At 41.9% G+C, this 18,545-nt stretch overlaps 1 protein-coding gene across 1 annotated transcript in view; it reads right to left on the bottom strand.

Moving 5' to 3' along the window:
* Window positions 1–252: 252 nt before the first annotated feature.
* LOC124777204 (glutathione S-transferase 1-like) overlaps window positions 253–18,545 on the bottom strand; it is a 32,808-nt gene continuing 14,515 nt past the window's right edge. Inside the window, exons 3-6 of the mRNA XM_047252519.1 lie at window positions 12,564–12,622; window positions 9,796–9,934; window positions 7,606–7,770; window positions 253–529 (exon numbers count right to left, since the gene is read on the bottom strand). Coding sequence (XP_047108475.1) covers window positions 380–529; window positions 7,606–7,770; window positions 9,796–9,934; window positions 12,564–12,622 — 513 coding nt within the window. The 3' untranslated portion in view covers window positions 253–379. The remainder of the gene's footprint in view (window positions 530–7,605; window positions 7,771–9,795; window positions 9,935–12,563; window positions 12,623–18,545) is intronic.

Here is an 18,545-nt window from a genome sequence, read left to right on the forward strand (position 1 = left end):
ATTCTTATGGCACCGACCATCATACACTGTTCGAACGGCACCAGCTCACGACTACGATTCATGTTACCACAAGTCGCTTACACAGCGACTTCTTTAAAGGTCTCCCATACAACCCATACAACCTGAGCGGCCAGTCACTTCCACTCCTCAGCCCATTCTGCTGCTAATTCGACCATACCAACACGAAAGATGATTCTCACACTATCATGAGAGGAAAAATTGGGAGACCTACAATCATTCTTTACAAATGGAAACATCAAGATATTTACTATTTTATTTTGGTCTCCTCTTTAGTTACAGTATTGCTCACACTTTTAGCACAACAATACAGTATTTCCACAGGTGCAGTATTTACTCATTAAGAAAAACAAATGGATATTTAATACTTTCCATCCTCCAAAAATACTTTCAGCGCATTCTCAGCTATCTCGTCATACTTCTTAAACAAGGGGCTAGTCTTATGGAGTAGGTCCATCCACCTCTGGATATTTTTGTACTTTGTGAGGTCTATTCTACCCTTTTGTGGAACCTGAAAAAGACAAGAAACAAAACATGTAGATATTCTACAGGCTCATTAAATCCCCAGCGTCAAAGCAACAACAAGAGAATTAAGTCTGTGTTTCCGTGTTAAGGTCTTAGACTTTGAGAATTGATGGGGAATTTAAGAATTAGCGAATAAAATGAAGAGCTCACTCTGCAGATGCCACAAGAAAAGTGTACAAGCCCGAAAAATTACTGAATGTCTATGGTACCATTTTTCTAACAAGGGAACCTCCCCATCGCACCCCCATCAGATTTAGTTATAAGTTGACACAGTGGATAGGCCTTGAAAAACTGAACACAGATCAATCGAGAAAACAGGAAGAAGTTGTGTGTAACTATGAAAAAAATAAGCAAAACATACAAACTGAGTAGCCCATGCTCAACATATACAATATTACGGATCGTATTGTCTTAGTAGCGCCGTGGTCCTGTGGTTAGCGTGAACAGCTGTCGAACGAGAGGTCCTTGGTTTGAATTTTCCCCAGACAATTATCAAAGTTCGGGCACACACACACAATCAACTTTGCTCTCCAAAATTCCAGGACATGTTCAGATTTGCTTGGACATATGCAGGATTTGACGGTCTACACACGGAAAAATTTGAAAACGTTAAAAACATATGTTTTGACAGAGCACAGGGAAAACTGTGCGACTGTTGCAGTCATTTGTTGCAGTTTATGTGACAAACTCTTATGTTTTCATCACTTTTTTGGGAGTGATTAACACATCCACAAGAAAACCTAAATCGGGCAAGGTAGAAGAATCTTTTTGCCCATTCGCCAAGTGTACAAGTTAGGTGGGTCGACAACATATTCCTGTCATGTGACGCACATGCCGTCACCAGTATCGTATAGAATATATCAGACGTGTTTTGCTGTGGAGGAATCGGTTGACCTATGACCTTGCGATCAAATGTTTTCGGTTCCCATTCGAGAGGCACGTCCTTTCGTCTACTAATCGCACGGTTTTGCGGTGCGGATGCAAAACACAGACACTAAACTTATTACAGTGAACAAAGACGTCAATGAACGAACGGACAGATCATAACTGCGAAAATAAAGAAATTAAAATTTTCCCACGAGGGAGGACTTGAACGAAGGATGTCTCATTCCACTGCTGCTCACGCTAACCACGGGACCACGGCGCTGCTGATCTCATATTGTCCTTGATGTTACATATGTTGCGCATTAACTACTCAGTTTGTATATTTTGCTTATTTTTTCATAGTTCCACACAACTTCTTCCTGTTTTCTTGATTGATTTGTGTTCAGTTTTTCAAGGCCTATCCACTGTGCCAACTTATGACTAAATCTGAGGGGGGTGCGATGGGGAGGTTCCCTTGTAAGTACCAGGGTGTGGTAAGAAGAATGTTTCATGATGTTAAAAGTAAAGAAGCAATCGCGTTATATAAGAACTGCATTCTAGAAAAGTGTCACATCTTTCAGTTCCCCTGCACTTCAAGCGAGGAATCTGAAGCATCACGTGCAGAATTCTGAAGGCGCTAAGCGTTGCCGAACAACTAGATAACACATTTTAATAACTCACATAGTATATTCATGCCGCAATACAGTGATTTGGGGTAGAACAGTATTATGCTGCACTGAGTAGTTATGTATTACACCCTCTGACATGTTCACTGGAAATTTTGTAGGCCTCTTCGCACAAATTTGATATGGGTATTTAAGCGAGTCCATACATGACTGAAGTATCACTAACGAAACAGGCTTAATCAGAAGAAAGTATCCAGATTTAAAACTGATTTTGCTTCACGAACAGCTGTAGTAATGTTCGACTAAACATAACACGAAGTCTGAAACAAACTCTGGGTTCATGTAGTTATAGCTCTCCTGTTCAAGCAGTAACTTACGGATAGTGCTTTCACACCTCCCAATTCACTTGTAACTTGGCGAGTACTTACTGGCTGTTATTCAGTCTTGAAATGCAGGAAGAGATTGGGTTTACTCATCATTTTTATAAGAACTGGGAATGATATTTTCCCTCATAGCTATTTAAATTTTTCACATTTGACATGTTGTTCGAGGACCATAAAGAATTTGAATGCATAGGTTATCAGTCAGTGCTCACCTACACTAATGTGATCAAAAGTATCCGGGCACCTGTCGTCGCGCCCTCCATTGGTACTGCTGGAATTCAATATGGTGTTGGACCTCCCTTAGTCTTGATGACAGCTTCCACTCTCGCAGGCATATGGTTAATCAGGTACTTGAAGGTTTCTTGGGGAATGGCAGCCCATTCTTCACGGAGTGCTGCACTGACGGGAGGTATCAACGTCGGTCCGTGAGGCCTCGCACGAAGTCGGCCTTCCAAAACATCCCAAAGGTGTACTATAGGATTCAGGTCAGGCTTCTGTGCAGGCCAGTCCATTACAGGGATGTTATGTCGTGTAACCACTGCACCACAGGCCGTGCATTATGAACAGGTGCTCGATCGGTTGCAAGATGCAACCGCCATCCCCTAATTGCTCTTCAACAGTGGGAAGCAAGAAGGTGCTTAAAACATCAGTGTAGCCTTTGCTGTGATAGTGTCACGCAAAACAATAAGGTGTGCAAGCCCCCTCCATGAAAAACACGACCACACCATAACACCGCTTCCGAATTTTACTGTGGCACTAAACACGCTGGCAGATGACGTCCACCGGGCATTCGCCGTTCACACACCCTGACATCGTAGCACCATATTGTGTACCGTAATTCGTCGCTTCACACAACATTTTCCCGCTGTTCAGTCGTCCAGTGTTTACGCTCCTTACATCAAGCGAGGCGTCGTTTGGCATTTACCGGCTTGATGTGTAGCTTATGAGCAGCCGCTCCACCATGAAATCCAGTTTTTCTCACCTCCCAACTAACTGTCATAATACTTGCAGTGGATCCTGAAGCAGTTTGGAATTCCTGTGTAATGGTGTGTGGTGTGGATAGATGTCTACCTATTACACATTACGACCCTCTTCAACTGTTGGCGGTCTCTGTCAGTCAACAGACGAGGTCGGTCGGTACGCTTTTGTGCTGTACGTGCCCCTTCACGTTTCCACTTCACTATAACATTGGAAACAGTGAACCTAGAGATGTTGAGGAGTGTGGGAATCTCGCGTACAGACGTATGACACAAGTAGCACCCAATCACCAGACCACGGTCCGTGAGTTCCGCGGAGCACCCCATCCTGCTCTCTCACGATGTCCAATGACAACTGTGGTCGCTGATATGTACTACCTGGCAGTAGGTGGCAGCACAATACACCTAATATGAAAAACGTATGTTTTTGGGGATGTCCGGACACTTTTGATCACATAGTGTATGTTGCCTACTGGGTAAATCAGTTTCAAGAGTTACGTCCTCCTCAAAAGCCCATATTACTTCTTAGCCTAAGGTTGCGTCAGTATATAGCAGTAACGTCCATTCATTCAGGCCTCGTACTAGAGGCTATGAGAAGGACATAACTATCGCAACCGCTTTAGCCAATTGACTGATAACCTCTTTACTCATAGTTATTTAAAGTCTAGAAAAAATCAAGTAGTTTAATGTAGTCTACGTCTAAACTTGTTTCCACTGAAATTTTCCTTTATACCTGTGGCTTCTGTTATGGCATTACTAAAGAAACATATCAGTGATTCCTGCCTACTGTGCCACATTTGATAGCACACTGTAATCCTCGTGTCACGTACAAAAAAGCTACTAAACGCACTTTGTCTTACTCATCTTCATCCACTCCACTCCCACTCCATATTACTAGATTTGCATACTCTCCAAATCGTTGCTTAACGTTTTTTAAGTGTTGGTACCTTTTCCAATCATCAACCAACAATAAGCGTTGTTTCAATCGTTTCCGGATTAACTTTCCGCATCCCAATTGCGCTTCTGCATCATTTTCGTGCTTCTCCCCACAAACATAGGTTACTTACAAACTACTGAATAAAAACAAAATGCTGAAGTGGTACGCGCCAGAATTATCAAATGTATTGAGTCAGTGCTTCTGAGTTAGGCTAGTGAGAAAGCAACAGAAGCGAAAACTCTGTGCCGTACGAACGAGATCATCTACAAACGCAGGCACCGCTGATGCCGTTTTCTGCAAGACTTTTTAGATTAATTTGAAAAAATTACAGTTGTTATTTCAACATCTGCTTGTGTAACGCATAATATCGTATTGATCTGCCGATACCGGGCAAGTGACTTTCAGGTACAGCGTCTGATCTGTACGGGAATGTACACAATGGATGTACGAGGACAGATGGCAGACGCATGGTTGCGCCACATGCAAGTTTATGTCTGGCAGCAAGTCGTGCTCGGATAGCCAAATGGTAAGGCGAGCGCTAGCGATAAGCGGGAGATCCGGGTTCGACTCCCAGTCTGGCACAAATCTTAATTGTCGTCATTCCAGTCTACAGGTGAATGTTGTCCTTATTCGCAATTGCGAATTCATTTGATGTACTTCATAACGGCTGTAGTGGCTGGAGTGCCTATTGCTTGGGACATGCATGCTTGCATGCATGCATCAACCGTCTTCCTCTCGACTGCGAGGCCAGTGTGCTAACCACAGCGCCACCTCGCTTGGTGTGTAATATCTCTTGCTGATAATACATGGTCAGCCGCTCCTTCCAGTATATCTATTTGCAGTCAGCAGCTACGCCTATAAAGTCCAATACGTTCATTTTAGTTTCCATGAATGCTTTCTACACATTCAAGTGGTGAATATGGAAACCATAATTAGTAAAACGATCTATCGGAACTCAGAAAGACGTGAACATGTAGCAAAAAACATTACGTTCGTCATAATTATTTTTAAGAAAGTACAGAAAACATACACTCCCAGAATTTGTTGTATAAACTAGATGAACTCTTGCATTCTTCGCTACACTGAATTTCACGGCTCCGTAGAATCAATGAAACTTAGTAAACTAACACTGTAACATAAAAGCCATGTTTCTGACTGTCGAGAATATACACTCCTGGAAATGGAAAATAGAACACATTGACACCGGTGTGTCAGACCCACCATACTTGCTCCGGACACTGCGAGAGGGCTGTACAATCAATGATCACACGCACGGCACAGCGGACACACCAGGAACCGCGGTGTTGGCCGTCGAATGGCGCTAGCTGCGCAGCATTTGTGCACCGCCGCCGTCAGTGTCAGCCAGTTTGCCGTGGCATACGGAGCTCCATCGCAGTCTTTAACACTGGTAGCATGCCGCGACAGCGTGGACGTGAACCGTATGTGCAGTTGACGGACTTTGAGCGAGGGCGTATAGTGGGCATGCGGGAGGCCGGGTGGACGTACCGCCGAATTGCTCAACACGTGGGGCTTGAGGTCTCCACAGTACATCGATGTTGTCGCCAGTGGTCGGCGGAAGGTGCACGTGCCCGTCGACCTGGGACCGGACCGCAGCGACGCACGGATGCACGCCAAGACCGTAGGATCCTACGCAGTGCCGTAGGGGACCGCACCGCCACCTCCCAGCAAATTGGGGACACTGTTGCTCCTGGGGTATCGGCGAGGACCATTCGCAACCGTCTCCATGAAGCTGGGCTACGGTCCCGCACACCGTTAGGCCTTCTTCCGCTCACGCCCCAACATCGTGCAGCCCGCCTCCAGTGGTGTCGCGACAGGCGTGAATGGAGGGACGAATGGAGACGTGTCGTCTTCAGCGATGAGAGTCGCTTCTGCCTTGGTGCCAATGATGGTCGTATGCATGTTTGGCGCCGTGCAGGCGAGCGCCACAATCAGGACTGCATACGACTGAGGCACACAGGGCCAACACCCGGCGTCATGGTGTGGGGAGCGATCTCCTACACTGGCCGTACACCACTGGTGATCGTCGGAGGGGACACTGAATAGTGCACGGTACATCCAAACCGTCATCGAACCCATCGTTCTACCATTCCTAGACCGGCAAGGGAACTTGCTGTTCCAACAGGACAATGCACGTCCGCATGTATCCCGTGCCACCCAACGTGCTCTAGAAGGTGTAAGTCAACTACCCTGGCCAGCAAGATCTCCGGATCTGTCCCCCATTGAGCATGTTTGGGACTGGACGAAGCGTCGTCTCACGCGGTCTGCACGTCCAGCACGAACGCTGGTCCAACTGAGGCGCCAGGTGGAAATGGCATGGCAAGCCGTTCCACAGGACTACATCCAGCATCTCTACGATCGTCTCCATGGGAGAATAGCAGCCTGCATTGCTGCGAAAGGTGGATATACACTGTACTAGTGCCGACATTGTGCATGCTCTGTTGCCTGTGTCTATGTGCCTGTGGTTCTGTCAGTGTGATCATGTGATGTATCTGACCCCAGGAATGTGTCAATAAAGTTTCCCCTTCCTGGGACAATGAATTCACGGTGTTCTTATTTCAATTTCCAGGAGTGTAGTTCTGTACTGAAATAACAAATGTTTTCACCTTCAATTAATAGTCACACACGTTCTCATGCTGACAAAACGTGGCTAAGTCCTTACAATATAAAATACGTTTTTTAGTCCAATAAAATATTCGCATCGTGTAAATCACTTTGCGTTTAGCGAAACAACCTGAAAAACTAAGGCGTAAATCGGACAGTATTGCATCTGAAGATGAAAATACAGGAACTGAAAAGCTTTTGCGGTTAATAATTAATATTGCTGAATAAATAACATTGTTATAGATACGTGATAAAACATAAAATGAAGGCAAATCTTTTAACTACGCAAAGAAGTTGAGGAAGACAAATGAGAATGTCGAGCTGACGTGGTTAAGAGCTGAATGTGAAACCTTACCATAGGTATCTACATCATTTATTATGCAACTTCCCCATCAGAAACGTACTGTATGTCTCAGACAGAACACAATTATAAAGGATGAGGAGAATATGCAAAAGAAAATAAATAAATAGAAATATATTACAAGTTCTTTGAATGCTCTGAGTATTATGAAAAAATAAAAGTACACGAGAGCTCATAACGGAATAGCTGTAAGATATAAAAAGCAAACTATACTGCCTCCCCACAATTGTAACGTACTGTAATTCCTAAGTTTAAGACAGTGTCACTCTAGTAGCGTACAAAATGTACTTACGTCAACAAATGTGATGCTGCAGTAGCAGCAGTAGTCGGCAATGGTTAAGCTGTCCCCGGCAATAAATTTGTTGGTGGTCAAGAACCGCTCCGTCGTCTCCAGACCGTCTATCAGACTGTCCCTCAATTCGTCACTCGGCTCCTTTTTGAAAAGCAGAGGGGCTATCTGCGGGAAACATCATATCAGGATTAGAGAGAGTCACGTGATATCTTCATTAAAAATTTACGTAACTATAGTATCTGATGAGGCTAAACGAGATGTTAAACAATCAATATTACGGTTGTGCCAAGTTGCTAATTGAACTATTCTCATATTATTTTCTTCTAACCTTTGCAAACGATGTACAAGGCGTCTGCTTGATGCTGAATAGGGCTTTCAATGAGCAGCAATGTTCCGATATTATCATTGGTCGAAAGATAAATGGGAGAACGGGAGAGTGTAATCTAGTATGTTTGAGTCTAACATCTCTGCGACACGAAGTCATTCTAAACTGAACATCATCTTATTTGTAGCCCTATGATAGAAGCAATCGCCGTTCGAGATCTCGACGGAATGATCTCGGCACTGACGGGAAATGATTTAAGCATAAGAGATTGGGAAACTAAAATTGTAGGTAATGTTTAGAGTAGCGGAATTTCCCCCATTCGGAAGGACACTCACGAAAACAGTTTACAGTACCAGAAATATAGTGAATGTCTACTTTCCGCAGGGACCAGATGCGTCATTTCACGGATACACTTGCTGATTTGGCGATGTGACGTTTTTGATTATTCCACTTATTTTCGTTCGGGAATAATTTGTTAATAGAATGTTCCATCCATGTTTTATGAAGGACAGGTCATGGTGAGTCACAGAGCTGATGCTTCCACGCCACTTCTTCCTGCAGTTGTGTGAACTTCAACAGTCTGTGTGATTTCTACGGCTTTTTTTATTGTTTTTCAACATACGTTCGTAAACATTTGAGATGCATAGCCGTCTCTAAATATCTGTGAGGTCAGTAAGACTTTGGTATAAGAGACTGCAGGTCTTAGTACTCATATCTGGTATGCAGATATGCTTCTGCCCATAATGTTTTCAGCATTTTTAGTACGTGGGACTTGAAGGTATCTATGGTTTCCACTGGAAAACTGGCTTCCCTCAGCAATTTCGATTGATAAAATATATAATTTCATGTTTATAGGTATAATATGTTACTGGCAGTCTACTAATATGTAACTTTGAGCTATTTTTGAACCATGAATCGTTCCTCTAAGTCCTTATCACTCGGTTACCGTAGTCAATGGAGCATTTTTACTTCGTTTTAATGAAAATGGTTCAGGGCTTGGTTTATGCAACACTGTCGATCGCTATGAGGTAACTGACTTTACTCACAAATAATACCGTGTTCATCAGTGTCTTTCGGTATGAAATAACGTGAAGTCTTCCCAAAAGACTTCCCAAAAGACTGTTTCCCCTATTTTTGAAAGCATATTTATTCAGCATCTAGTAACACACACGTATTATCGCAGCAACGTGACCAGCATTATTTGAACTTAAATATTTAACTGTCCTGTGAAATTCAAACTGCATAACTGGATTACCTGTATATCTTCCGCCGTTTCCATCATCTTGGCTTCAAGCAAGCCATTCCCATCGACTAAATTGTAATTCAAACTTAAATTTTACACCTGTAACATTCCGTGTACTACAAACAATTTTCTGTGTGTACTTAAAGTAAACCAAATCTCCGTCATTTCGCTCAAGCTACCTGTAACGTCACAAAGTCAGTTCTAGGTGCAGATACTCCGTTTCCTATTTTCTTCACATTTATCTCCACTAGCTCTTTTCTTCTTAATAGTTTCCATCAGTATCGTTCGTGATTTAGCCTATTTGCTTCTTAGCAATATCTCATTAAGCAATAGCAATAAAAGTACTTAAAAACCATTTCACTTGTAATACCCTTACTTGAACACATTTTAACTGTGCACTGCAACTTCAACTGAAGATAAGTGACTATCTTTGTTTCAATACGCCGATTTCTCAACAATGTTTACTTTACAACAGTCTCCAAACTATTTCAATAAGTAAATATAGAGGACACCACACATTACCAAATCATTACATGTCAAATTATGATATTTAGTTAAGTCTGTTTTTCATTTATTTGCAAAAGTAATTGTCTTGCTTGTAAAATGAGACACAAATACTTACGACAAAGTTTAAAACTTTGGTATACAATGCGACGTCGAAAAACAGCCTCTCATGAACTATAGAGCGTTTCAGGATGTCCTTCGGGTACAGGCTATCATTCTTTGCATATTTGTCCACTATATAGGTCACTATTGCATGACTGAAACATGAAATAAACTGAAATCAAACCCTTCTGATAAAATAAATCTGAAATATTATAAATGAGCATAATAAACGTTCTTTCGCGCAACCGAAATCACTTTAGAATTTCGAAGAGAAACTCTTTTTTCATCTGAAGCTTGACGTTTATAGATAATAATAACCAAAGATGTAAGGAATCATTTTCTCTGGAAATTGCACTCCTTTAGAGAACATTTAATTTTGCTCTTAAATCCCAATGAAGGTTATACCACACATATCTATGATACATCAGTGAAAATCAAAGGTACATTCTAAATAAGTTTCAAGTCAAAAGCTGATTTTATCGTCTTCCGTATTATTTTTGCAAAAAAATATTTAGGCTGTATCATGGAACTTGAAAATAATTTTTACTAAGGATAGTTACTCTTTACTCCGTACTCACTGTCTGCTAAGCGAAATTATGTTCCTGTGGTTGATTTAAACACATTATTTACTGTAGGAGTAAATCACTTTACAAAAATTACCAAATACACATCTACCTCAACGGTCTGAACATTGTGCAGTGTGTGATGAATAAATTCGTTGGCTAAAGGAAATATAAATTATTAAAAATAAGATGAATAATAGCTGTTCTGGAAATGTTTCATGTTTTCAACACCACTGTAGAGTGTACAAGAACGAAATCACTTTGAACTATTGTATGAAAGACAGATTACAAGTTGAATGTAATGAAGACCACACAACTTTTACTGTCATTGTTAAGAAGGTACGTTTCATTTAATAAGTGGACAAGGGATAATATATTTTTGGAAAATGATTCCCATATTTACAGTGCCAACTATAATCAACACATACACTAGCTGCAGGTAGAAATAAATTCTATCTTGACAAAATTGCAACAGTTTTCGAAAAGTTTGCTAGTAGACTGTCTCGAATCAGAAGTGCGTCAAAGGAATTACCTGTCTACAAGCGCCTATGGCTTCAGCAGATGTACTTTTATATTTTTAAAGTGTTCAACAAAGACAGGTAGTTGGCACTGAGGGTACTGCTGAACAGCGGGGACTTAGGACCCTCTGGCGTTTATTCAAGCATGTGCCAATGTCGCACCCCTGTGATCACGACTCATGAGCGCGTTAAACGGGACGGCTGTAAAAGCACAAAAACACTTTGCAGCACGTCCATATTTCGTTGAATGGACTGGAACGGTCCTTGCTGGTTCCGTCCTGTATGCCAGAGTAGAACTTGCGGTTGCACTCCATTGTAAATGGGTGTAACCACGTCCAGTCAGGTTGCTGGTCGACGACGTCCTTGTAGAAGGCTTGAATCGGCCGGGGAGTGTCAACAGTACTAAGGTTGTACAGAACGCCGTCCTGCTGCTCAACCAATGCCATCTGTCGTTTCCGGCCGCAAAGTGTATGGAAATTAGCGCCCTTTATGTCACCCTCCCAAGGCCTTTCCTTGCCGATTCCGAGTGTCGGTGTGTCTGAAGTGTTTCCCTCGGCCACTCTTCAGGAAACACCCTGTGATTTCAGTACGGGGTGTCGCAGTACTGGTCTACATTGAACAGACGTTAACGTATGGAGTGTAATGTGGTTAAGGGTGGCGTGATGGCCTTCCCATCGTGTGACACATCCGCAGGATTTTAGGCATAATTGCGGTGAAATTTGATACCAGTGCGACATCATGAACCCACCTTGCAACGCACATGAACTTCCCAGTTCTGGCTTTTTCTTCACATGTTTCGACACCTTCGCTGTTTGAAGCGTCGCCGAGCCCGAGACTGAGGTTGCAAGTCGCCACGCTATTGCACCATTGCAAAGGAAGGTTGCAGGGTCTTTGACCCAAATTTCAGACTTATGCACCGCAGCGGGATACAGTTACCGGGTTTCTAAAAGGTGATCCTTTAATTGTGCCGCTTAGTGTTGTTATTAACATCTTATAATGCTATTAAAAATCAGACATCCTAGTGAACAGGCCCATTAAGAAGACATAACTGCTGAAACTTCCTGGCAGAATAAAACTGTGTGCCGGACCGAGACTCGAATTTGGGACCTTTGCCTTTCGTGGGCAAGTGCTCTAGCTGCAGAGTGAAAATCTCATTCTGGAAACATCCCCTAGGCTGTGGCTAAGTCATGCCTCTGCAATATCCTTTCTTCCAAGCGTGCTAGTTCTGCAAGGTTCGTGGAACAGCTTCGGTGAAGTTTGGAAGGTAGGAGACGAGGTACTGGCAGAACTGAAGCTGTGAGGAAAGGTCGTGAGTCGTGCTTGGGTAGCTCAGATGGTAGAGCACTTACCCGCGAAAGGCAAGGTACCGAGTTCGAGTCCCGGTCCAGTAGACAGTTTTAATCTGCCAGGAAGTTTCATATCAGCGTACACTCCACTGCAGAGTGAAAATCTCATTCTGGAGACGTAACTACTATCCATATCAAAAGTGAATTAGAAAATATTGGTCACGCTAAGCAACTTGATTAAATCTCACTGGAGCATTTAACCATATCAAGCACTAGCGTTAGTGCACGTCATCTCATCCCTAATTAACATCTAAATTCATTTCCAAAGTTACAAGTGCATTCAACACAGATTACAAATAACCAGTTAGACTTTGTAATGAATCCAGCATGGAATGAGTAACATTTTAGTACACATACCTGTCAGACAAAAAGTATCCTCCATCATCAATGGTTGGAATCTGGTGCATTGGGTTCATCTGTAAATGAAATAAACATGAGAATGAGTATTTAGCTCCAAAAAGTAGAAATAACAGAAATTACTAGACTGGAACAGAAATTGCGCAGTTGTAGTATTATCAGAAACTTGGTATCAGCACAGTCTGATTAGATCACATCGAAGAGGAATGTCAATTCTTTAAACTGCAGCATATTAGATAATTACTCATCATTGATATTTTGCACATCGATTTCACACGTCTGCGTCATTTTAAAGTATGTTTACCAATAACAAGGCGTTTGTGAAAGATTGCAATTCTTATGCGTCAGATGTCAACCGCATGTTAAAATAAAGAAGATTGACACGTTTGGCTCAACGGCATAATAACAGAGGCTGAACCGTAGAAAAGAACTAAATGTCAACTAAAAGTGCTATGCGTGAGATACAGTTAATAAGAGGCTAGCCGGAGGGTACAGTCTTCCAACTTGTCGAAGCTTCTTACATCTGTCAGATATAGTACCACATAGGATTTGTCGACTGGGAAAAAACGTCCTTCAGTGTAAAATTGTGCAAGATTTTCGAAACTCCGAGAAAAATACGGGTAAGCTATAGGGTGAGAATGTAATATATAATATATATAAGAGCCAAGAGGGTTTGCTCTTCAGTCTGTACATCGAAGTAGCATGACGTAAGTAGAAGAAAGTTTCAGGGGTGGCATCAAAATTCAAGGTGAAAGGATAATTATACGATTCGCTGATGACATTGCTACCCTGATTGAAAGTGAAGAAGAATTATTTGATCTGCTGAACGGAATGAACGGTCTAATAAGTATAGAGTATGGACAGAGTAAACCGAAGAAAAAAATGGTTCAAATGGCTCTGAGCACTATGGGACTCAACTGCTGTGGTCATCAGTCCCCTAGAACTTAGAACTACTTAAACCTAACTAACCTAAGGACATCACACACATCCATGCCCGAGGCAGGATTCGAACCTGCGACCGTAGCAGTCGCACGGTTCCGGACTGCGCGCCTAGAACCGCGAGACCACCGCGGCCGGCAAACCGAAGAAAGACGTAAGTAATAAGAAGTAGCAGAAATGAGAACAGCGGGAACATAACGTCAGAATTGATGATAGGGAAGTAGATGAAGATAAGGAATTCTACTACCTAGGCAGCAAAATAACCATTGACAGACGTAGCAAGGAGAACATCAAAAGCACACTAGCATTGGCAAAGAGGGCGCTCCTTGCCGAGAGAAGTCTACTAGTACCAAACATAGACCTTAATGTGAGGAAGACATTTCTGAGAAAGTATGTTTGGAGCACAGCATTGTATAGTAGTGAAACATGGACTGTTGGAAATTCAGAATAGAAGAGAATCGAAGCATTTGAGATATGGTGCTACAGACGATTGTTGAAAATTAGGTGGACTGATAAAGTAAGGAATGAGGAGCTTCTGCGCAGAATCGGAGCGGAAAGAAATATGTGAAAAACAAGGACAGGATGGAATGACATCTGTTAAGACTTCAGGGAATGAATTCCATGGTACTAGAGGAAGCTGTATAGGGCAAATTCTGTAGAGGAAGACAGAGATTGGAATCATCAGCAAGTAATTGATGATGTAGGTTGCAAGTGCTACTCTGAGCTGAAGAGGCTGGCACAGGAGAGGAATTCGTGGCGGTCCGCATCAAACTAGTCAGAAGACTGGTAACTAAAAAGAAAAATAAAACCAACAAAGAACAAAAAACCACATCGTTATGTAAACGCATGTTTGCTGTAAAGTTAACTCTTTGATGCATGCAGCAAACCATTGAGTTGTGACCTTAGTTCCTCGAAATTTATGAGCTTTAGAAAATCCAAAATATTTGTGTTTTTCTAGCACTTTATACCCTGTAGTTGGTAAGAATTCATATTCCAAATCTTCCTTTGTATGATTTTCAAAACTGCGTATGCGCTTCTGCGTCACTGTGCAGTTTGTTGCTTGATTATATTTATTGATAAATTTTATGCAGCTACACTTAAGAGAAGCTTTTTTTTTGTCATGCAAAAGCAAGGCTAGACCTGTGGGATTGGTGCTTCGAATCGATAGTCAGTTCCTATGGCTTGACAACTGTTGTGATTGTCGCCGATTGCTGCAATTAAGTGGTTACCACAGAAACACTTTCACTCTAATGTATTTGGTTTCACTTTTCCCAAAAATTAAATGAATTCTCGTAGTAGGAATAATTTAAGACTGTTTTCCCCGGACAGCGCAGTGATGCATAGTAATGCAAGATTTTGCATTCTTCTCGAAACACAGCTTACGTGACAGTAATTCCACAAAATACGACCCCTATCACAAAACACCTAAACATAAAATAACGGTCCAATATTAAAGAATCTGGCACTTATAGGCCAAATTCATATTATACATTAAACAGTAAATTCAGTTACAAGTGTAACCCTTGAAGTTCCATGCACGGTGTTGAAACTGACTTTCACATTATTTTGTCTAAGCAGTTTATATACTGTATGTGAAAATAGTTGATGATTACAGCTAATAAAATATTTCTGGGTATTACACGGTGGTCGAATGGATTTCTCATTAAAACCTAACGATTCTTCCCCATCTGCGGAGGATGTTGATGATGTATGATCTTCCCTGAGAAGATACTGCGTTGTTCTTTCATTATAATTCAAAGAACAGAGTAAGCTTAGGTAGTCTGTTCTCTAAAAATTAAGATGTTAACAAATGTAGACGATACTTTGACGACGTAGCTTTACTAGCTGTGTACGTGTGTTGTGAACTTCAGTCCAGAGACTGGTTTGATGCAGCTACTCTATGCTGCGCAAGCTTCCTCATATCCAAGTAACTATGGCAACTTACATCCTTCTGAATCTGCTTAGTGTATTTATCTCTTGGTCTCCCTCTACGATTATTACCCTCTACGCTGCCCTCGAATACTAAATTGGTGATCTCTTCAGAATGAGATTTTCACTCTGCAGCGGAGTGTGCGCTGATATGAAACATCCTCGTCTCCTACCGAGAAGGTAGGAGACGAGGTACTGGCAGAAGTACAGCTGTGAGGACGGGGCGTGCGTTGTGCTTGGGTAGCTCATTTGGTAGAGCACTTGCCCGTGAAAGGCAAGGTCTCGAGTTCGAGTCTCGGTCCGGCAAACAGTTTTAATCTGGTGATCTCTTGATTCCTCAGAATTTGTCCCACCAACCGATCCCTTCTCCCCAATTTTATTCAGTACTTCCTCATTAGTTACACGATCTACCCATCTAATCTTCAACATTCTTTTGTAACATCACATTTCGAAAGCTTCTAGTTATCGTCCATCTTTCGCTTCCATGTATTGCTCCACTCCACACAAATACTTTCATAAAAGACTTCCTGACACTAAAATTTACACTCGATGTTAACAAATTTCTCCTCTTCAAAAATGCTTTCCTTGCCATTACCAGTCTACATTTTATATCCACTCTACTTCGATCATCATAAATTATTTTGCTCTGCAAATAGCAAAACTCATCTACTACTTTAAGTGTCTCATTTCCTAATCTAATTCCCTCAGCATCACCTGGTTTAGTTATAAATCAAATTCCATTCCATCTGTTTTCTGTACAAATTGTAAATAGCCTTACGCTCCATGTATTTTACCCCTGCCACATTTAGAATTTGAAAGAGAGTATTCCAGTCAACATTGTCAAAAGCTTTCTGTAGTCTACAAATGCTAGAAACGTAGGTTTGACTTTCCTTAATATATCTTCTAAGATACGTCGAAGGGTCAGTATTGCCTCACGTGTTCCAACATTTCTACGGAATCCAAACTGATCTTCCCCGAGGTCCGCTTCTACCAGTTTTCATTCGCCTGTAAAGCATTCGTGTCAGTATTTTGCAGCCATGACTTATTAAACTGATATTTCCGTAATTTTCACGCCTGTCAACACCTGCTTTCTTTGGGATTGGAATAATTATATTATTCTTTTGAAGTCTGAGGGTATTTCGCGTGTTGCATACATCTTGCTCACCAGATGGTATAGTTTTGTCAGCCTCTCCCAAGGCTATCAGTAGCTCTAATGGAATTTTTTCTACTCCTGGGGCCTTGTTTCGACATAGGTCTTTCAGCGCTCTGTCAGATTCTTCACGCAGTATCATATCTCCCATTTCATCTTCATCTACGTCCTCTTCCATTTCTTTAATATTGTCGTCAAGTACATCGCCCTTCTATAGTCCCTCAATACACTCCTCCCACCTTTCTGCTTTCCCTTCTTTGCTCAGAACTTGGTTTCTATTTGAGCAAATGATATTCATGCAAGTGGTTCTCTTTTCACACATGGCGTCTTTAATTTTTCTGTAGACAGTATCTATCTTACCCCACGTGATATATGCCTCTACATCCCTAGATTTGTCCTCTAGCCGTCCCTGCTTAGCTATTTTGCACTTCCTGTCGCTCTCATTTTTGAGACGTTTGTATTCCTCTTCGCCTATTTCATTTACTGCGTTTTTATATTTTCTCCTTTCATCAATTAAATTCAATATTTCTTGTGTTACCCAAGGATTTCTACTAGCCCTCGTCTTTTTACCTACTTGATACTCTGCTGGCTTTACTATTTCATCTCTCAAAGCTACCCGTTCTTCTTCTACTGTATTTGTTTCCTCCGTTCTTGTCAATCGCTCCCTATTGCTATCTCCGAAAGTCTCTACAACCTTTGGTCCTTTCAATTTATCCCGACCCCATCTGCTTAAATTCCCACCTTTTTGCAATTTCTTCAGTTTTAATCTACAGTTCATAACCAATAGATTGTGGTCAGAGTCCACATCTGCTCCTGGAAATGTCTTACAATTTAAAACCTGGCTCCTAAATCTCTGCCTTACCATTATATAATCTATCTGAAACCTTCAAGTGTCCGCAGGCCTCTTCCACGTACACATGATTTTTAAATCAAATGTTAGCTATAATTACGTTATGCTCTGTGCAAAATTTACCAGGCGTCTTCCTCTTTCATTCCTTATCCCCATTCCACATTCACCTACTACTTTTCCTTCTCTTCTTTTTCCTACTATCGAATTCCAGTCCCTCATGACTACCAAATTTTCGTCTCCCTTAACTATCTGAATTATTTCTTTTATCTCATCATACATTTCTTCAGTCTCTTCATCTGCGGAACTAGTTCGCGTATAAACTTGTACTACTGTGTTGGGTGTGGGCTTCGTGTCTGTCTTGGCCACAATAATGCGTTCACTATGCTGTTTGTGGTAGATTACCCACGCTCCTGTTTTTTTATTCATTACTGTAGCTACTACTGCATTACCCCTATTTGATTTTGTATTTATAACCCTGTATTCACCTGTCTTGCTCCTCCTGCCACAGATCTTCACTAATTCCCACTATATCTAACTTTAACCTATCCTTTTTCCTTTTTAAATTTTCTAACCTACCTGCCTGATTAAGGGATCTGACATTCCACGCTCCGATCCGTAAAACGCCAGTTTTCTTTCTCCTGACAATGAGGTCCTCCTGAGTAGTCCCCGCCCGGAGATCCGAATGGGGGACTATTTTACCTCCGGAAAGTTTTAGCCAAGAGGATGCCATCATCATTTAACCGTACAGTAAAGTTGTACGCCCTCGGGAAAAATTACTACTGTAGTTTCCCTTGCTTTTAGCCGTTCGTAGTACCAGCACAGCAAGGCCTTTTGATTAATGTTACAAGGCCAGATCAGTCAGTCACCCAGACTGTTCCCCCTGCAAGTACTGGAAAGGCTGCTGCCCCTCTTCAGGAACCACACGTTTATGTTTGGCTTCTCAACATATACCCCGCCCCCCTTCCTCCGTTGTGGTTGCATCTACGGTACGGCTATCTGTATCGCTGAGTCATGCAAGCCTCCCCACCAGCGGCAAGGCCCATGGTTAATGGGGAGGTGCATCTGTCTACGTATCTCTTGTACATTATGAACTGGAAATATTTTTGTAAAGTAG

The sequence above is a fragment of the Schistocerca piceifrons genome, chromosome 2 (assembly GCF_021461385.2).
Source record: "Schistocerca piceifrons isolate TAMUIC-IGC-003096 chromosome 2, iqSchPice1.1, whole genome shotgun sequence".
Classification (NCBI taxonomy): Eukaryota; Metazoa; Arthropoda; class Insecta; order Orthoptera; family Acrididae; genus Schistocerca; species Schistocerca piceifrons.